Source organism: Mercenaria mercenaria, unplaced genomic scaffold (genome assembly GCF_021730395.1).
Source record: "Mercenaria mercenaria strain notata unplaced genomic scaffold, MADL_Memer_1 contig_4923, whole genome shotgun sequence".
NCBI classification, from domain to species: Eukaryota; Metazoa; Mollusca; class Bivalvia; order Venerida; family Veneridae; genus Mercenaria; species Mercenaria mercenaria.
Window position 1 is genome coordinate 23,875 of NW_026463192.1, and position 22,260 is coordinate 46,134.

General features: G+C 33.6%; 1 protein-coding gene across 2 annotated transcripts; it reads left to right on the forward strand.

Annotated features, from left to right (window-relative positions):
* Nucleotides 1-220: 220 nt before the first annotated feature.
* On the forward strand, nucleotides 221-21,517 carry LOC128554304 (uncharacterized). Of its 2 annotated transcripts, XM_053535566.1 has the most exons (3): nucleotides 221-515; nucleotides 1,370-1,450; nucleotides 16,753-21,517. In XM_053535566.1, exon 3 carries the CDS (start codon nucleotides 16,802-16,804, stop codon nucleotides 18,482-18,484), a length of 1,683 nt encoding a protein of 560 aa, XP_053391541.1. In that variant the 5' UTR covers nucleotides 221-515; nucleotides 1,370-1,450; nucleotides 16,753-16,801; the 3' UTR covers nucleotides 18,485-21,517. The 2 variants fall into 2 exon arrangements, with proteins under 2 accessions (XP_053391541.1, XP_053391540.1); XM_053535565.1 differs by lacking the exon at nucleotides 1,370-1,450.
* The last annotated feature ends 743 nt before the right edge of the window (nucleotides 21,518-22,260 follow it).

Sequence of the window (22,260 nt, forward strand, 5' to 3'; positions counted from 1 at the left end):
TCAAAACTTTAAAGGAATTAACGAACATAGCTTTAAACAATACACATAGTCTGCTGTCATACATATATTTATTAATGTCCTGAATAGGCGCTTTAGTTTCGAGCCTTTCCATTTCTTTAAAGGAGATAGGCACATCTTTAAGCCCCTGTGCTACTTCATTAAATGACTACGTCATCAAGTATATATAAATAGAATTTGTACTCAGTTAAGCATTGAATAATAGTAAACAATTATCGTTAACTAGACATGTGTTTTATCACTGCTAAAATATTCTTAATATTTAAATATTAAATTCATTTATTTGTATACATTTGCAGAAATATAAGGAATTCATACATATAGATGCCTGTGTTTTTATAAAAAAAAAAAGTGTGTTGATACAAAGAAAGTCGTTTAAATAAATGAACTTGAGACTTGAAGATATTATTTAAAGTAACATTTAAACAAATGGTTTGGAATGTATGGAATGATTGCCAGAGGCGCAAATTCAGCTGGAATTAACACACGTAACTAAGGTAACGTCTGTTGCACTTCAATTGATCTGATTTGCATATACATGTCAATTTTTGACTAATATTTGATTAATAAAATGTTTTATTACGAGAGTATACTTTAATTCGCTGTATTTGGTAGGTTTCTATTCATACTAAACGTACTGAATTTATTAATATTTTTTTCTCATTTTGGTTCAAGTGAATTTTAGATAAGATATCGTAAAAATATCCTAACGCAAAAATAATCGTCCCGGTTAAATAATTGTAGTAATTTAATGCTTCTTTATATGTAGAAATCGAGTACAGAGTTTTTTTCTATTATCATGGGCGTTATTGTACTTCTTGTTATAGTCTTTAATTACTTAATATGTTAAAAAAATCTTTACAATTACAGTTTGGAGAGTTTAGAAATTGCTTAGCTGCAAAATTATTAAAATTTATCAAGTATTATGTTAAAAAGTTTATTGTTTTGTTTAGAAAATTGTTTCCTAGCGAAAATTAAAAACTTCTCTACTGTTAAAATTGCATGTATGTAAAGCAGAAGTTCAACTAAAAAATAATACTGTTTCAGACCAGTTTCCGATAGAAAAATTAGGGTTTTATCTATATTTATTTTTAAATACAAATAGTTTACAAAATAATCTACAAATCTTTAAACCTTAGTCTTTACTCTTTGCAAGGGTGTTAACAATACCAGCCTTATCTGCGCATGCGTCCAAAAGGGGCAGTCTAATTAACGTTAATTGGTTTATCTATAGTACCAGTTTCCGACAAATGGTTTCGTAAGCAGCTTTAAAAATATTATGACTGAAAATCTTTTATAATTTTGATTTTAAAAAATGTAATTAACATTTACTACTTTTTCCCTTCAATAGTACAAAGTGTGTGACTACCTTCCGATCTATTACGTACGGTACCGTGCATCACCTGTATACTCATATTGTGCAACACTTCAGGCAAGCACCTTTCACTTTGCGTATCTGTCTAGCTTGTAGATCTATAGTAGTTTATTTGATTACTGTATACATTGTACTCTCAGTATAAAGGAGTTTTATATCAACTCTACGTCCTTAAGCTGTGTTGGTGTTGATATATATTTAAAAGAATTAAAAAAAAAAGTTTAAATATTGCAGCGCTGACCGGGAATCGAACCCACGACCTCTCCCACCTGAAGCGAGCGCTTTACCGTGTTACTATTTATCCACGAAATATAATTTTCGTAATACTTTACTCAACTACAAAGGAAGAGTAATTCTACAACGGAGTGCAAATCGTAGGCTCAGGATTTACCTCCCTTGAATTTGGCAACATCGGTTATCATCCGCGCATGCGCATGAGTGTCATTTTGAATCACTAAGATGTGTAAACAAACAGAAAGTTGATTGCCAAAAAAAGAAGGTAGAATTTCTGAGTAAACGCTTACCTTTGATGAACGAAATTTTGCTCGCTGATTGCTTGTAAAACAGCGTTCCAAGACATATAGTACTCCCTTTCTGAGGAGGCAGTAAACAGTTTTCAGAAATTCTCGGGCTAGAGTCGCCTACCCAATTTTCAAAACCGCACACAAGAGTCTGTAACCACACAAGTTCAAACATGTAACAATCCGTAAATTGCCTCTGATTTGTAAATTTGGTCCTGGCCAATTCGTCACTAACAGCTGAAAACTGTTTCCTGCCTCCTGAAGAGTTACATGAAAGGAGAGATAACGAGAATTCGGATACAGGTACTGTTTGGAAACTGACGGACAGTAAACAAATTTAAATTAAATTACACACAAAGCGTACACTGACAACACTTATATAATATATCTTTGATCTATTGCAGTTTTATTTTTTGATGAATTAAGTAAGGAATTTAAAAATGATGACTTGTGTGTTCTGAAAGAATATTTCGATACAAAATTCGTCACGTTCTGCTCCGAAACGGCTGTAATAGGATTATCAAATAAATGTCAAGAAAATTTGTAACAGTTTCTTGTTAAGGTTTAATTGAGGTTTTACAATGTATGATGTTTTCAGAACTTGAAACTTCAAAAAAGGATATAGAAATACAATGCACATGAAATTATGTCTTCGATTGTTTATAAATCAAATTTTTCATGTTTACTGATTATCCGTTAGGCCTAAAAAATATTTCCGGTAACATGCTCAAAAATATTAAGGTAGGTAGGTCGGATTTTTTTTTTTTTTCTTTTTTTTTTTTTTTTTTTTTGGTATTGGACCCCTTATAGTAATGTTTAATAAAATAGCATTTGCTTGGTATATTCTTAAAGTTGACCATGTTTCGCACTGTGTTGCAAATTTTAAACAACTTTTACCGTGCCGTTTTTTGTAAATTTTGTATAATTTATGGTATTTCCTCAAGCTCAAGTAGAGACAAATTTCAATGTGATGGCCACTATCTTAAACGTTTGCAGAGAATTCATTACAGCATTAATTTTGATAAAAGAAACATCAAACTATTGTTAAACAATTATAAAACACAAAATAAAACTGTAAATATCATTTTTTTTCTAGGGTGCCTCAAGTAAACAGATTTAATGAGGGAGAATTCTAACTCCAACATTGAAAAATTAAGATCGATTTCTGTGGGTCTGTTTTGAATTTTGCTCACTTCATTCAAAAATAACCTTGGGGCAGAAGTAAAACCAACCTGCATTTCTTTCACAATATGTAATCTAAAGAACGAAGGCAAAAATAGAGAACTTTTACCGCATGTAACTCAGTATTTTTAAAGATGTCTAACTCTACCCCTCCTGATTTCACAATATGTAATCTAAAGAACGAAGGCAAAAATGTCAAATTAGGAACAAAAAAACCTAGAAACAATCAAAGAGCGATGCTACGATTTTAGTCAAAAAAGCAATAACATGTTGTAGATGTGTACCAGTAAATGTATTAATTTTTAAAACGATTTGTAAACCAAGTGTCTTTATTTGCACTAGCAATAGTTCCACACTACACCTGTAGTATAAAAAAAACGTTTCATCGTTTATTTATAATTTGTAAAAATGATGATCGTAGTTTAGTAATTCCATATTAGTGTTCCAAATCTTAGGTCGGAAGCATCTGAAATACTATAAAATGGATTTGACTTTGCCAGCTTTTGCTTTTAAACACGATTCTTTGAAGTGCCACAAGCCAGAAGACGCTTAGGCTTATATCTAAATATAATTTCCCCAGATCATTTAATCCAAGGACAAATGCATAGTCAGGTTGATTCAGTGTTGATCTTGACCGTGGGATAAAGAAAGTTTTAGCTATTATAACTAAACATTCTTTTTAAAATTTTGAAAGCCACTTTTCAAGACATTAATATTCATTTTTAACGACGTCATATTGCATGTTCGATCTCGCAGAAAAAAAATGCCCTTGATATCATCATGCTAAGTTTGTTTATGAGAAATAAATGTTATTGTCCTTACATGCAAAATACATTGTGATATATAAAGTATATGTACCACCTATCAAGAATAATTTCGATTCAAAGAGCACAAGTAAGAAAGACAACAGCGACCACGGTTCAAGTCTGTATAAACAGGGTAAAGAACTGTGCATCAGTCCTCATGCCCCAGCACCTCCTTCAGTAGAACTTTACAATAATTTATATATATCCAAAATCTATCACATGTTTGACGTCATGGGAGTATAATAAAGCCATTAAAAATAAAAATGATAATACACTAGTGTAATAAAGCTTTAACGTCGACGTCGTTTATAGTATAGGAGACGTTGGTTAAATGAACTTGTTTAAATAGTAAAAGGAAGTAGAATTTTTGTTGTTTCAACAGGAAAGGCTAACATGTGATAAAAAAATATTACACTTGTGACTTTCAACATTGAATCTATTCAACTCGTTTAATAAATTCAATATGAAAAGACACTCATATAATATCCTCTATGTATTGTTGCTGAACAATACGGATAATAAAGCAAAGAGGCATTTCCCTCAATCATTTTTTCACGCTACATATATATAGCACTAACTGTTGTCATAAAATTCTGCTTTTAACATAAAGTTTATTCGTTAATCTAATTGATTTTATTTAAAAGAAGCAGAAAGCAACATTCTTAAATTACCGGTCAAATATTGTCCATGTATATTTTCGACTACATATGAAATACGCATTAGGTAGACGGTCAAACATTGCATTTGTTTTTAGTTATAAAATATGACATATACTACATTTTTTCTTTTAAATTGTGTTTTAGATAAACCAGTTTCAAATAAATCAGTTTATGATTTTGTTGATTAAATTTAAAAAAAAACAAATGAATTTTAAAATTATATATATATATATATATATATATATATTTGACTTGCGAGTTTTTTGCATTTTTCAAATTTTAATGAACAGTTGCACCGTCGAGCATTTCCGTTAGTTTCCGGAAGGCTTTCGAAACCAAAACGCCTTCAGCATCACAGATGCTTGGATAGAAATTACCTTAACCTCTGAATGGTCTTAGTTAATTGGAAAATGTTTGACTGAGCATGCATATAGACCGAAAATGCCCCAAATGTAACAAAATAATGGGTTTACCGACAGCCAGCGGAACATACTAGCATTAATTTACGCAAGATAACAATGTCAAAATGTAAGGAAAAATATCTCCCTCGATCTTCGCTAAATGTATGTACATTTACCCGAAAGTTACTGGCTCCAGAAGATAGACAGACAATGTAGCTCTCCGAAGACACCGGTACCCATACACAGCTCTGCACTGTTCTCGAGAAATCCTCGATGTTTTCATTTAATTTCACTTTTGCACGATATGGGCTGCTACGTTGGAATGGATTCTTGCTCGCTTTACGACGCCGTTACGTACAGTTATGCGCAAGCCGGATACCACTACTTTGTACGCTGGAAACGTACGGTGCAAAATTTTCAACACGAATGCCTCAGTACTTTGGTATACTTTACTTTACAGCAAATGTACTGGCCGTTGTATTAGATACGTTAAGTTGTTGCAGTTGTGCTGTATAGTATGGTGGTGTCTTTTCAGTTCATGTCATATGTGTTGCTGTCGTCTCCTTTGAGTAAGCTATGTATTTTCTAAAGATTTCACGCAGGTAATTTCCAAAATTCAAACATGGTAAGTGTTAGCCAATCATTATTCTACACATATGCTTCCTCTGGGCATAATATCGTGCTAACTGGTCAAGTTGGTAAATCCTTTTTATGGAATAAATTTGCACGTGACATGGTAACTCGTGGGAAGAATATGTCAATCACTTGTAACAACGGTATCGCTGCGAGACAGTTCCCAGGTGGACAAACCATACATCGTTGGCCAGGGTTTGGAGATTTTTAAAGCAAGATTTAATCAATTATGATGAAAAATTCATCGAAACAAAACAGAGAATTCAAAACTGTGATGCACTTATTTTGACAAATGCTCAATGGTAAGTCAAAAATTGTTTGAAACTGTAGATACCATTTGTAGATCGATGAGAAAAAGCAATAGGTATTTTGGGGGGTTACAGGTAATTCTGTCTGGTGATTTTATGAGCTACCCCCAGTAAGTGATCAATTGTACGGGGACAGTGGTAAAAACTGTTTTGAATACCCATACTTTTCCGAGGCTATCCCTTATCGCATACATTTGATAGAAGTTTTCAAACAGTGTAATACTGATCCTCCATTAACGGAAATAGGCGTTTAATCAAATTATTTAGTTTCAGTTTCAGGTGACCTTGGCAGCTCAATTGGTACACACTACCCTACCAATAGAGCCTGTACAAACTATTACTTATGTTTAATTAAACAAATATTGAAAATATAAATGCTGAAATGTAAAATCTTCTTAACAATTAAAAAAAAAGAACTATCACCTGCTCCTATCCCATATAAGACAGTTATCAAAACATTTAGAAGAATGACACGAAGTCTCCGAAATACAGTTTTAACGTGTCAAGTGTCACCTGATACGAGTACCACTACATTCCTCCTCTCTAAAAGTCTTGCAAATATTGAAACTAAGTAGGCACACGGCCAATGCTTCTCCCAGAACAGCTCTGAGGGTAGTTCGATGTAAAGTCTAGATCAGGATTCGAATCTCGGATAACCTCTAAATCATCGTCGCCTGGTCGTACTTTTAAAAGTATTCCAAGTGTGGTAGTTCTATTGATAATGCTAAATAGTCAATGCTTAGGCAGAGATTAAAGCGTAGTCGCAAATAATTCAAAATGTTACCGCTTCTGTCAAAAGTGTATTTTATGCTCAACCCCAAGCCTTTGACCTAAACAGTGCTAAATCTATGTCGAACTATAATATAATAATAATAAGGAGACTACATAGATTATGTACAACGTTATTTATGAATCACATGAAAGGAAATACCAGGCATTACCAGGAAACACAATACGTTGGTAGTCACGTTCTGATTTACACGATCTCTTCTCAAATATCGAAGATAGTTTGCATGGAAAATTTGAAATTCGCGTAACGGAAAATTTGAATTCGAATGTTGTTGTTGTTGATTTGAAACATGATCAGCCGTACGTGTCCAGCGTACAAAGTAGTGGTAGACAGCCTGCGCATAACTGTACGTAACGGCGTCGTAAAGCGATCAAGAATCCATTCGAATGTAGCAGCCCCCGTCAGTACGTGCAAAAGTGAAATCTAATGAAAAAGTGCAAAGTTGTGTATGTGTATCGGTGTCTTTGGGGAACTACACTGTCTGTCTATCTTCTGGAGCCAGTAACCTTCAGGTAAATGTACATACATTTAGCGAAGATCGAGGGAGATATTTTTGTTTACATTTTGACATTGTTATCTTGTGTAAATTAAGGCTAGTCTGCTTACCCATTATTTTGTTGCTTTTTGGGCATTTTCGGTCTATATGCATGCTCAGTCAAATATTTTATCATAACTATGACCATCCAGAGGTTAAAGTAATTTCTAACCAAGTATCTATGGTTTGTCCTGCTGTAATAGTAAATCTGAACATAATTTGGTGTGATACTCCGATAATTTGAATATCTTACATAAACCATAAATTTGTTATACCATAAGAGACTAAAATTGTTTTTGCAAAGACGAATATAATATTACATATGTAAAGTGTACGGGATGTCGTTCCAGCGCTAATAGCAAATCCTGAATTTACACTTTTATTTCAAATATATTGCATTTCTAAAAGATTTTGTTGATTGTATTATTTTATAAAGTTTTATAGTACAAAATAAATAGAATAAATTAAGGTGAACGAAATATTACATTTTTATCTACGCAGGATGTTTGTCTTGTGCTTATAGAAAATCTGTACAGTATTCGATAATTTATATATATTTCATACACTATATTAACTTTTGTTTTACCATTACAGACTAAAATTGTAGTTTTTGCGAAGACGAGTCTAATGTTACATCTGTAAAGTGTGCGGGATGTCGGCCCTACGCTTATAGCAAATCCTGAAATGATACCTATATTTCAAATATATTTCATTTCTAAACTATCTATCTGATTTTATTTTCCAAATGTTTTGTAGTAGAAAATAAATAGAAACAGGAGCTGTCAGCTGACAGCGCGCTCGACTATTCTCAGTGTTTGATAGTATAATATAAGCTATGAGTAAAACTTTAACATTACAATAAGCATATTCTAAGTTGAAAAGGGGCCAGGGGCCATAATTCAGTCAAAATGCTTGATATAGTTGCCTCCTCCTTTTTACAGACTAGGGTAAACAAGTATGCAAAATATGAAAGCAATATCTCAATGGACTTTAAAAATATTTGAGTTGGTACGCAAACTTTAACATTACAATAAGCATATTCTAAGTCGAACAGGGGCCATAATTCAGTCAAAATGCTTGATAGAGTTGCCTCCTCCTTTTTACAGACTGGGGTTATGATGGTAAACAAGTATGCAAAATATCAAAGCAATACCTCAATGGACTTTGAAAATATTTGGGGTGGTACGCAAACTTTAACATTACAATAAGCATATTCTAAGTCGAAAAGGGGCCATAATTCAGTCAAAATGCTTGATAGAGTTGTCTGCTCCTGTTTACAGAATGGGGTCATGATGGTAAACAAGTATGCAAAATATGAAAGCAATATCTCAATGGACTTTGAAAATATTTTGGGTGGTACGCAAACTCCCCTATTCTTCGAATAGTCGAGCTAAAAAGAGAATTTTTTGTCAAAGAGTGAACGAAATATTGCATTTGTTATTTGCGAAGGATCTCTGTCTTGACATTACAGTCAAACCTGTCTATAAAGACCACCTTTGGGAGAGCCAATATATGTTCTTTTTTTGGAGGTGGTCTTTATGCACAGGTTAAAATACATTTTAAGTGTTAAAATGGGAAACATCACATTTGGTCTTTATAACCAGATGGTCTCTGTTCAGAGGTGGTCTTTAACACAGGTGTGGCTGTACTTCGATATTTTGAATATCTTTCAAAAACCATGTTACCTTTTTTGTTATACCATTACAGACTTAAATAGTAACTTTTGCAAAGATAAATATAATGTTACATCTGTAACATGTCCGTCCCGCACTAATAGCAAAATTAATCATGAAATGACACCGATATTTCAAATATATTTCATTTCTAAAACAAGTTATAATTATTATAAGATTTTATAGTAGACAAAATTGAGCTCAATATTCATTAAAACGTGAACGAAATATTACATTTGTTATCTGCGCAAGATGTGTGTCCTGCGCTAATAGAAAATCTGGACATTACTCCGTTAAATTGAATATATTTCATAAACATTATTGACTGAAAATGTAGCTTTTGCAAAGACGAATATGATATTACGAGTTTTTATTAATAATACTTAAAATACCGGCGTCATTTCAAGATTTGCTTTTGGTGCAAGAAAGACATCATGCGCAGGTCACAAAGAAGTACTATGTTCCAGTTTTGTTAAACTTTATATCATTTATGTTGAACTATAATGGAACAATTAAATTAAAGTTAATTAGTTTTTATGTACAATATTAGAGTTATCCGCTTAATGACGGGATATACTATTAGCGCAGGACAGACAAGTACTGCATTTTCGGTTTTCTGCGCAACCTGATTTGTTAATAACTCCTTTAATTCGATGATAAACGTTTCTTTTAGGTAAGTAAAAAACCATGCCACGCAAAAAGATAATATTTGAGTCATATTTTAGTTGGTTAGTAATAAATTATAGTGGCATAAAAAATTAAATGTGTAAAAACTTGAACTGTTAGCGAAAAATTACAAGTTTAATATTTTTTTCTTTTTTAGTTGTTAATAGTAAAACGATATGGTTGAATAACCTTGTTGAAATAAATAAATATGGAGGAGAAAATGCCTAAAATATCGACGTAATTTCGCGATTTGATTTTAACACAGACCAGGTAATTCGTGGAAATAACCAGCTTAATTAGACAAATTTATAAATACGAGATTCATGTTATTATGTCTTTGGTGAGAATTTCTAAAATTTTTCGTTGACATTGCTTGCAAAAATAAGGGCATCTTACAATTAAAATATATAATATTCTGTTCCCGTTTTACGAAAGTCGTTTACTAAGATTGTACACATTAAAACTATAATTGCCTAACCAAGTTGAAATCAACAGCCTTTATGAATATTATTTTAAAAAGGTGTAACTACAGGCTTCATTTTAAGCGCAAAACATACTGTGTCCAACGTATACGTCGCATTTACGGCGGATACGCTAAAAACACGATATATTGTACGTTCAAATACCGGCATTTCCTGTTGATTTTGTCAACAGCCTGCATGGCGAGGTAAAAAAACTACTTATTTTCATTGAAGTTCAACGTGTTGAAAGAAGCGACATATTCAGAACGAGCGACAGGTTATTCAAGCTACCCATGGTAATGTTGTTCTGTCCATTTATTCTCTAGTTTCTACAAACATTCGAGTTAACTGACGTGTGAAGTCGGTTTGGAACTAGGATGTTCACTTTCAAGTTCACTTTCTGTTTCTCAAAACTATTCTATTGACTTCTTAACCCTTTCAACGCGAGAATAGTGTTACAAGTTATATATTTAAAAAAAAATGCTGACGTAGGGGTGCTCTATGTGGCTGAGGAGTAGTTGGTAGAACATAATCTATTTCTGGGGGTTGTCACAAAATAAAATTGAAAAGGGTTTGTTGATATTTATTCCATTGTTGGAAGACTATGCAGATGGGTGGAAATACAGGGTGTCCTGCAAACAAACAGACACAAGCATAAGCTATAACATAAAATAAAGTAAAAGCAAATCGAAGCAATATCGAAGCAGTTAGCTGTAGCAAATAAAGCTAAACTGCATTATTCAATAGAAAATTTACTTCTATGAAAATAATATTTTCCTATAAAAACAATTGACAGATTAGAAAACAGCTGAAATGTCATTATTCATGAAAACTGGACAAAAGTGAATTCAACCAAACGATTCATGAACAAGAGACAGGACAATGGACAACCTGAAATTTACCTGAGCTGTAAAATAGCTGTAAGTCTTTTAGAAAGAAATGTTGTAGTTGTGAAAACTACATGGTTCCCCCTTCGAAAAAAAGCTGTCAAGTGCGGTGTATAATTTCACAAACGTGATTTTGTGAGATTTCAGTCAGTAGTTACTGGTTTTATTTTGTAGCGTGAATGATCTGTTGCTCAAACTGAATATTTCGCTCCTTTAAACACGTTGAACTTCAATGAAAATAATTAGTTTTTCTTACCTCACCATACAGAATGTTGACAAAATCAACAGAAAATGACGGTTATGGAACGTACAATATACCGCGTATTTAGCGTACCCGCCGTAAATGCGACGTATACGTTGGACACGGTGAAACAGGTACACTGAGCCAACTATTGTAATTTGTACTCCGGCTTTATGAATGACAATAATATAGTGTATAAATATTAAACTGTTTGATATGGTATTCAAGAAAATACTAAAACATATGCGTAATGTCAGATTTGCCATTAGCACAGAGCAGGCAATCCCGAAATAATATATTAGTCCTAAATCATACTAGTAATTGTACGGTTATAATGGCTGAATAGAATTTGATTTAATCACTTTAAAAGAATGAAATACCTTAATTATCCACGAAAATCCTAGATTTGATATAAGCACATATGAGAAAAACTATTGAGAAAAGACAAAGCTTTACCTAATTCAGTTATCTAAAACTTTTCTTCACTGTATTATCGTATGTCAAGAAAAGTCTGATCTGTTGATATTTGTTATCTAAGCCAAGTAAAGAGATATGCTCACTTTGGTAAAACATATGTGGTATTTCATTATACAAGCGATTTATTGAAATATGCTCCGTCTGTGTGTTCTAGTATAGCTGAAATAATACAAGTATAAAAGATAGCCTAAAACATACCATAGGACGATGTATGCTAGCCAGAGGGTTTTATTGCATTGTTTCAGATTGGAGGTATTGAAACTTGGTGACCGACTGCTGTGAATTTACTGATGTAGAAATATTTTATCACACCTCGACAAGATACTGGATATGAAACTTATATTTATGACAGTAGACCATTTATTAGAAAGAATGACCATATATACCAAGACATCTAGCATTTGACATTTGTTAAATAATCAATTTTCTAACTGCAGAATTTTACCAAATACGCAGCACAAATTACTGATATTTAAAGTTACATTTGTTATTTGCGCTGCGCATTTGGTCAATCACACAGAGCAAACCTATCCTGCGCAACGATTGGTAAATTGGCAGGCAAATAAACAACGGAAAGAAATTTGTTGTATGCGCTGCACGTTTGGTAAATTGCACAGATTGGCTATCTGCGCTTAACATAATCATTACAAATATATCGGACATGTACAAGAAAACGTTCCCAACGGCTTTCATTGGGGATTCCTAACAGAAATATGAAGAATAAGTTTGGACGTGATGAGACAGCGACAGTCAAAAGTTATTTAGCTGTCCAGAAACGTCCTACTATTTGGACTAAATGTTTATTAAATCTTTAGCAGGAATTGCCCTAATATCAAATAAGGTAAATCCTCAAAGCGAGCTCATTGAAATCAGCTTAAGCTAAAAATATAATAACAAAGAAACTTTTCACTGCTAAGAAAGTGAAAATTTGCGGGAACCTATTCTCTTGAAAACAGCAAGTTTACATTTAAATGTCATCATAATTGTTACAGCGAATATCGTACTTTGCAAAATTTACGGGAGCTGGTGTCACGATGATGTTATTTCCTATTCGCTGCGTTCTCGTACTGGCTTCATGATAAATAATGACAGTATTTTCCGTTTTCTGTCCAATGTTTTATCTTCAAAAGGAAAATAATATATTTTTTAAACAAATGGAAACCTTTCTTGCATGATTGTTTAGATATGAATAACTTTCAGCTATCGAATGAAGTTCTTTATTCACTGTGGAGAGAATTAATTCTTGTCCGCTAGGTGCGCCTTCTTAGCTTCCGGCACGTGTTTTTAAATCCACCTCCGAGTGTGAAAGTAAACTAGTGTTACCTTTAAGCTTGATTCTCGAGCAGACCATTTTGGCCTGCTTTTCGAATTAAAAATGAAATTGCTATTGGTAACCGGACCTCTGGACCCGGAATTCTAGCGGTCTTATAATCAATATACATGTATTATTACAAAACATTTCCCGAAATAATGATTTTACTTTGAATAAGGCTTGTGCTTGCTGTATGTAGGCCTTAAGAATTTTTGAAGTCAATTTTTTATTATTCAAATACTATTGCTATAGAAGTTTGACATTGAAATACGACTTCAGTTTTGGGCTGTATCATTAGCTGTTTTATAAGAGTGCTATAGCCTGTAAGTGCTTGTCCTATTCAAAGGTAAAATTGACTTTGTCAGAAGTTGAGAGAACCAGTAATGTATAATCTGTTAGGCCTATCATCGGCAATGAAATTTTAAGAATATGACAGGTAATGGGGCAAGATTTAGTGCCAGATCTGAAAAATAGTACTATTAAACACTTTAATAGGTGTAGTCAAACAAAATATGTTGCTATAAAAATAACATATGGAGTGCAGCTGTCCAGTAGATCGGAAGAAATCTGATGCATTTAATCACTATCCTTCAGATCCTTGGCACAGGTCAATACAAAAACAGAGAATAAAAGTATGTTGCTTCATTGGATGCAACCAGAATTAGATGCACCAAATCACAGCTCTCCCTTTCAAACATAAGTTCTGCCGGCGAATTTACATGTTTAACATTTGACAAAAAATCATAAAAAGTGATATCTTATTCCAAGTAAAAAAGTTTGAAGATTTAAAAACAGTATTTATGTCCCATGTCTTATATAATATGAGAAGTTCGTTTTTGCGCCAGCTGAGAAGACTGCTAACTTAATACCAATTCTCTGTAACGACTCCCCATCTTGTATAGAGAGAGTCGCAAACATGGTCATTGATATTCCTCAAACTTCATACAAAGGTAGCTTATAATGCAAGAAATGAAACAAGGAATGATGAAATTTTGCTTGCTATGCACCTTAGATGCCATGGAAACGGGCGCAATGTATGCAAAAATATGCATTTTTGTTGTATTTTGAGCCTTCTGTATGACTCCATTGCATTCACATAGAAGATAAGTATACAAGGAATCACAGAGCATAGAACTAAACTTTAAAGTTTTCCTATATTTGAATCTGGTTTCCATGGCAACGCAAACAAATAGCAACCAAAATTTGGTCTTTTTTTTCTCTTGTATATCATGGACTTTAGGTTTATGAAGTTTCAAGAAAATCTATGTCTATATGTGCTAACAGTATGCATTTAAAAACTGGTTCTTAAGCACATTTCAACATTTTCTGGATTTGTTGCCACGGTAACATCCAAAACAAGTAACCTGCCCACGCATTTATTTAAAGAATCTTTAAGGGGACGTTCTGAGCTATATTTTTTCATTGCAGTATCTTATATATGACTGGTCCAACGTCATACTGGGGGCGTATAAACTTCATTAATAACAATTATATATGTCATATTTGGAGCATGTTTCCATGGTAACCAATTTGTATTGCAACCCTAATTCGGGGCCTTTTGTTTTGTTTTTGCTGTAAGATCTACCTATTTGTGAAGCTTGAAGAAAACAAAGGGGCTATACATGCTTGCAAGATGCTTTTTCACAAACTGGTTTTTAAGCACTTTTCAACAATTTTTTAACTGTTTCCATGGTAACACTAAAACATACAAACGCTGCAAAAATGTTTTATAGCATCTTTATGGGGAAATTCTATAATCTATGATTCCTTGTATACTTATCTCCTGTATGAAGCAAATGGAGCATACGGGAGCTCAAAAAACACCTAAAACTCCTATTTTCGCATACTTTGAGCCCGTTTCCATGGTAACCAAGAAAGCCAATAAAACAAACAAAATTTTACATGGATTTCATTAAAATGGATTCTTAAAAGTCCTACTTAATTGCTGAAACACGACAGTGTACTAGTATGGTCCTAAAATAGGCAATACGTAGATGATGGGTACGAATTGGTTGAAATTGAAATACAAACACTGTAAACCTAGAAATGGTTTCGCGCTATTTAAGTTAGCGACTTTCGCGGTTGATGTGTATCCGCGAAGTTTGGTAGGCGCGAAACAGCCAGCTACCATGAAAACGCGAAACTTTGTAGTTTTCATTGTGAGTCAGCTGATATACCCGATATACGGATACGCATCGCAGCATTTGTGTGTAATTGTGATAAAAAGAAAGGTTTTTCATGTATAATAATTTCTCTTAGATATAAGTAACATATTATTCTTATCCTTGTTATATAAAACCCCTAAGCTTTTGACATATAAAAAACGCATGATTGACAGGTGAAAATCGGAATTATGTCAAAGGTAAAATGTAGTAATTGGAAAATCGGTGAGGTGTTGGACAGGGATAAATGTATTTGTAATTATTAAAAACACGTATCAAAGTTTGACACGATTATTTTATTAATGGAGTTTTTTTAATATTGAACAAATTATTTATATATATATAATTATATCACAGATCGAGTAATTTAAGCAGAAATGTGACAACAAACAAATACATTGTTTATGAGACAACATTTTATTTTAGCGAAATAGATAATTATGTGAGACACTGACAATAGTAAAATATTGATCAATTACACTTTTATGCTCCAGAATTCTCTAGAAAACAAATTAACACAACATTCATCAGTAAATAAGGTGCAACCGGAAGTATTAATGTAGCTTCAATTTTGGATGCAGTTCATCCCCATGTTGTAATATGTTTACCTTGGGAGATGATAAAGTTATATGTCTGTCTGTCTGTCTGTCTATTTCTGTTATTTAAATCACATTGACTATGTTACCGTATCAATAAATTTTATTGTTAAAACACTATTTCCTTGCACAGCCATGGTCCAGTTGCCACATGGCCTAATCTTATGTTTGTTTGATGTACAGACTTACCTGCAATTTTAGCTACGACGTTTTTTATGTGCTTAAGCTATTACATTTTAGCGTATTTCGCGACCGGCGTATTCCGCGAATCTTTGAAGCCGCTAAATCGTCAGTCTTCATAAAAACGAACGTTTCTAGGGTTACATTGTCAGTATCCGGCGGCCGCTACTTAATTCATGTGGCGGCCACCAGATTATTTATGTGATAGCCGCCAAATAAAATATATTTCTCACGTGGCACTATCCGGCTTCCGTAAATTACATATCGCACAGGGCTGAAACTATATTTTTGCATGGTCTCTACGAGTGTTCCTCCTTGTCATGCAATCGTTGTGAACAAATCTGATTGCCTGACTTTTGGAGAATGTCAAAAACTGTTATAACTGTGATAATGTTAAAACTGACGGCTATTATTCAGTCTCATGTATTAATATATCAGCAACAAACTTATGAACAAGTAACTGTTTCAGACTCAATTTTTAGGTTATACATTATCTGCGCTTTTTCATAGATACCTATTATTATAGTAAATGTATCGATATTTTGTCGCGGTCCTTGCTTTCAAAACTTAATATAAACATAGGCAATCCGATGTACGTCACGTTAAGAATAGGCACGAATACAGCAATAATAAAACAATAATATCATGGTCTTACAAGGTATGAAACCAACTTCATTAGTTGTCAGTGCCACCATGTGCGGGAACGTATTTTTAGGGCCAAGCTGACATGTCCCGATACACATAGAGACAAAAAGACATAAAGCAGAAACCAATAGTTACTGTCACTCGCCGGTCATTATATTAGCTCTTGTCAGAGATTCTGACCTAATCAATTGTTACTCATAACTAAATTCCTTTCCTTCTTTTAGGTTCCAACTTATTCTTCCTTTGCGATTTATCGGAGACGTCTTCAAAGATATGGTCTCCATTCTTATTGTGTCCGTCATTGACGAAATTATTGCTGCAATCGCTTATGCTGTAGAGAAGTTGGAGATGGAAGCTGTTGTTGAATCTCTCTTAGCAGCCGTTACTATGGTTATGGAAGTAGCGGTTCATGTTAATACTGAAGAAACTGAAGATTCGACTGTGTCGGATAACATTACTACACAAACGACAGAGGCAGTGGAAGCCGCTCTACAGAAAGACCTAAATCAAGCTGTGAAAGACGTAATCGACAGTCAAGGTGTAAAAGACCTCTCAAAAGCGATTACTGAGATGCCCTCGGATGTAGTGGTTGACAAACTGGCCAAAGCAGCACTCGATGCAATAGACCCTCATTTACGGGTTTTCAAGGATCCAGCTTTCATCAGACTTACGAAGATGATAAGGGTTATACGCGCCATTGAGAAGGGTGATATTCCAGAAGACGAAGACGATGATGATTGTGACGAAGAAAAATGCAGATTCTTTAAGGGTCCGATAATGAAAGATGACATGGAAGATTTCGTCTTCTTCTCTGTGTTTGGAAATAGTGATTGCAAGGAAGGAGACGAAGTATACTCGATGTGCGCTCAGTGGAAGAAACTAAAGTCGTTGGTAGATGATCCATTTGGAGGGCATTACGTGAGCCAATTGTTCCAAGAACTCTTTGAAAGCTGTGCAGAAGATGATGATGCGGAGAAGTTTGAATCTTCTCTCTCAACTCAGCCAGGGAAAATGGTAAAGAAAAAGATCGTGGAAGTGAAATATGGAAAGCTTGTATACTTTGGTAATAAAGTCGTCCACAATGTTGCGAACTCATCAAATGACAAGCGGTCAACAAATTGGCTAAAGACATATTTTGTTCATGGATACGGGGAATGTGGCAAGTGCTACATTGGATCAGAGGACCCTGTGTGCGGACACAGTAATCCTCTTGAAGGAAATATTGTGGGCGGTCACCTGTGGAATGATGATCTCAAAAAGAAAGACATGGGTTTATACTACTATATCCTCCCCATCTGCAAGAGGCACAACAAACGCAATGTTTACGACGAACCTAAACCGGACGGGACTGGCTGGCTGATGACGTTGCCAGAGTCTTATGCTATGAAAATAACATCGACCGAACTCGTACCTGGATGGAAGGGCATGGTTAGTCAATTGAAAGGCTCCATGTTGATGGGGGCATTTGGGGAAGAAAATGTCAGAGAATGTCCCGCTGTCATTCAGCCGAAGCTATTGACAAACTGGGTGCTAGAGAAAGTTCACATAATCGCGCTTGAATTCTCGAAAATTCCAGTTGAGACCGTCCTTAAGGAAGTTTCCCTCAAAGTATTGGAAAAACTAAAGGACATAATAAAATCTGCTGGTGATGATGCGAACGAATGGGCACAACGTGAGGTCAATGATATCAAGGATTCGTTAAATTCTTTTTGGGGAATTGTACAAGCCACCAAGCGTCTATATAAACTGAAGGAGGACGCTATCGATAGGTTCCACAGTAACGCACAATCGGCTCTGTCTAACTACAAGAACGAGTGCTTAGGCAGCAATGAACAAGCTCACAGGAAGCAACGCCTTCTTGATGAAACAAATAAAGTTATCTCCTCAAAAGAGTGGAAGGACCGTATCGCTACTTTCGAGGAAACCATCGCTTCGAAAGTGCTGTCAACGATATGAGTGTTTCGAGTTGAACAGTTACCGTAACTATTCGTCATTTACACGTTGTGGATGTCATATGACTTTGACAAGTGGAGATGAGTGTTTAAAACAGACAGGCTAGTTATTAATCTGGAAAGATGAAACATGTAATTCAACTGTCATTTTAAACCATTTTATGATTCAAATTTAACTACACTGCTTGTAGCGGCACTTCCAAATATTTAAGTAGGGGTGTGCCGCTGAATGTCAGTATCCCTACCATTTTCATATTATTCAGATCTAACAATTATAAGCCTATTCATATATTGTATTTGCTAAAAAGGTAACCCATTCTTATATTACAAATTAACCCATTCTCAACAATACTCTCGCGTGTGGAGGGCATAATAATCCCTCAAAAATATTCTCGCATGTGGATGATATAATAATCCCCAAGAGAAACATGTAAATAGATTTTAAGATAAAGAAATATCTGAAATACTACATTTTAATCTTGGGCAAAGAGACAGACATTTTTCTCTTTCAGGAAAAAGGAAGATCATGCACTGTGTAACAAGATGAAGAAGATTGTATTATCTTTACTATGTATTGTAAGTTTTGACATACATTTTCAGACACATAAAGAAGGCATTTTTAGACTGTTTGAAATTAATAATACAAAATTAAAACCATGAATACTGTTAATATTTAAACGTATTGCATTGAACTGTGTTATACTAAAAGGTCAAAACTTTTGTCAAAGTCAATGTTATAGCTGACAGTCAGTCTAAAATTACACGTCTGAAAGTTGTTTGAAATTGAAGTTGTAAAAATCAGTTCTAGTATTCATTTCATGTTTCATGTGTATTTTAAATGATGTACATTGTTGTAATGAAAACTGGAAAAAAGTAACAGTGTAACTGTATATACCAATGTTAAATTTGGTTACTAGAAAGTGTACAGTACAAGTTCTTGTTGAAAGTACTGGTAAAACCAGGAAATACCAGATAGTTTGTTGTATTCATGGAACTCATGTATGGTAATTGAAAGAATAATGGTTATTATACATTTTGTTTAAAACTTAGATTTAAATACACATGTATAGTCAAACGTAATATGACAGTAATACAAGAATATAGTATAAAAGTTAATATTCAAATTGTTTAAATGTCCATTCTAGACAAAATATAGAATTGTTAGTGCATATCTAGGATTTTTGTGCAAGTTAGTTTGTATTTTACGGTTTGTTTTAGACTTATAGACTGGTGGTTTTGATAATTGAATTAAAGATACATGTACATGAAACTGATATATTACGAAAAAAAATATCATTTTCTCATAAGAAATATAATTTGTTTTGTAAGTAGCAATTATGTCTAGTTGATAGATTTGATAAAAGTAATTGCAGAAGTATTGCAGAACTAGATAATAGTTGAGCTATCTATAAAATAGTAACATTATGTTTAAATCTAGTTTATTGTCTATAGTGAGACAAGAAGTAAATCAAATGTCCGTAAAACTAAAAGTTATTGATAGATATTTTTGTTTGATAAAAGCGTTTTTCTGTTTATAATAATAATAAGATCAAAATTTCAAATGTTTGATCCGTAAGATGATATCTCTAAAGATATAAGTTAATAGATAACTAATTAAATATTTCAACATTTCATTTAAATAGTTAAATCGGTAAGTTTTATTTTTTGGTTTGAAGAAGATGTAATTTTTATGTCAGTTTTAGTAAATTTAAGTGAATTTCTAATTATGTATTTGTATTAGTTCATAATTGAAATAATTCACTCAGGTTTTCAGTAAGTTTATTCAGAAGTCATTGATGATAAGCTTTTCTAGGTACAGCTTATCAAGGTGGAGGGGGGGGGGGGTATGTTCAGAAGGACTCTAGGAGGGTTCTTCGAGTGTTGAGTATCTTTTCGCTAAATACTTTGCGGTACTTGAAGTCGAATAAATTATCGAAAATGAACTGAAATTATAGTTTCTAGTCCACAATACATGTATATTATTTTCAAACCAAAAATGGATTAAAAATCAGCTTTAGAATAATCGAGAAAAACTACAGTAATGAATTCTTTGTTTCCCATGGCAATAAGAATATAGATATACTTCAACGGTGGGTTGTAGAATGTTTTGGTAATAAAAAACGTGCTGTATTGTTATCAAATAGATGATTATAATTATTTTTAAAATTTTGCCTACACAGCTAAGTAAGGAATTGGTCTGAAATTTTCGAAGAAGAATCACCTTAAAAATCAGAGTAAAATGTACCAATTTCCACTATTATCAAGGACTCATTTAAATACAAGCTAAAATGACAGACAAGTTTACGCATTTTATGACTAACACCGTCAGGTCCAGCACGTAGTTACCTCTTGGGTAGTTAAGGTACCCGAATTTCAGATAAAGTTATGGAACATGTTTCATTAAATCATCCAAGTCCGTAACCAAGACAAAATAATTGTTTAGAAGTTCTGCTTCCGAATCGGCAGCTTCAGCAGTTTCTGCAGTATTTCTATTTTGAGGGTTTAGAGAAGTTGGGATGTCACTGGTCATTTTACCAACATTTTTAGTAGTTTTCAGTATGTTTAGGGATTACGAAAATTCTTATCAAAAACTGTATCTATGATTTCAAAAAAGTAAAGTTTGGCAGACTTTATCACATAAGTGACTATTTCTACATTAAAATATTTTTTCTAGATTATTTGAAGTTTTGCTTTTATGTATTTCTTTCGAAGTCTTTTTTTCTAATTTGCCTATGAATGTCTTTGTTCACAAAAAAAGAAAAGAAAAAAATAATTTCAGAAATTATCATTAATTAATTTATATGCTGCTGTGAGTATTACATGCAAATGCATTTGTCAGTATACTAAATGTTAAAAATTTAATCTACATTGTTACATGTGCATTGTGTTTCTGTAACACAAATCTTTGAATTCTATTTTCTAGATGTGGATTTGCTTGTATCGAATAATATAACAGTGTAGTTTGAATTGGATTCATATTGAAAAGAAATGACTGCTGTAATTCATATACATGTATAATAAACATGTAACAAACAGGTATTTGTATTTTTAGTCCATCTGCCCCAAAGAGCCAAACGGTCTATTGCTATAGCAATCCGCCCGTCGTTCGACGTCTTCTCAAAAACCACTGAACCAATTGGCATGATACGTTCTGTGGATGTTCCTAACAAGGTCCCTTTTCAGATTTGTTCCCAGGGTTGCCAAAATCAATCCAATATGGCCGAAGTGGTCTCTGATTGGTAAAGACATTTTTGACTTTTTGACAAAAACCGTTGGGCCGATTTTTATTAAACTTGATGTGGATGTTTCTTGTAAAAACTCAGAATTGTATCCGGCGTTTGATGTTTTTGTCTATATTAGCCGCCATGGCCTACTAATTTGTTACTCAAATAATCTTAAGGCTAATATTGAAACTTTTTGTGGATGTTCTTTGCATGAACATCTATCAGAAATATATCAAGCGTTCCGAAACATTTTCCAGTATGGCCGCCGTGGCCTTTGAATGGTTAACACATTTTCGATTTCTTCTTTCTAATAGCTAGGCCGATGTTGAAGACCCTTGCTGTTGATGTTTATTTTATAAACCTCTGTCAGATTTCTATCCGGCGTTTCGAAATTTGATCTATTTATTTGATTTGTCGCCGTGGCCTCTGATTGGTTGAGACATTTTCGACTTCTTCTTTTAAATAGTGAAGCCGATGTTGATGAAACTTGTTGTTAATACTCCTTGCATGAACTTCTGCCAAAAGTGTATCCAGCGTTCTGAAATTTTTCTCAATG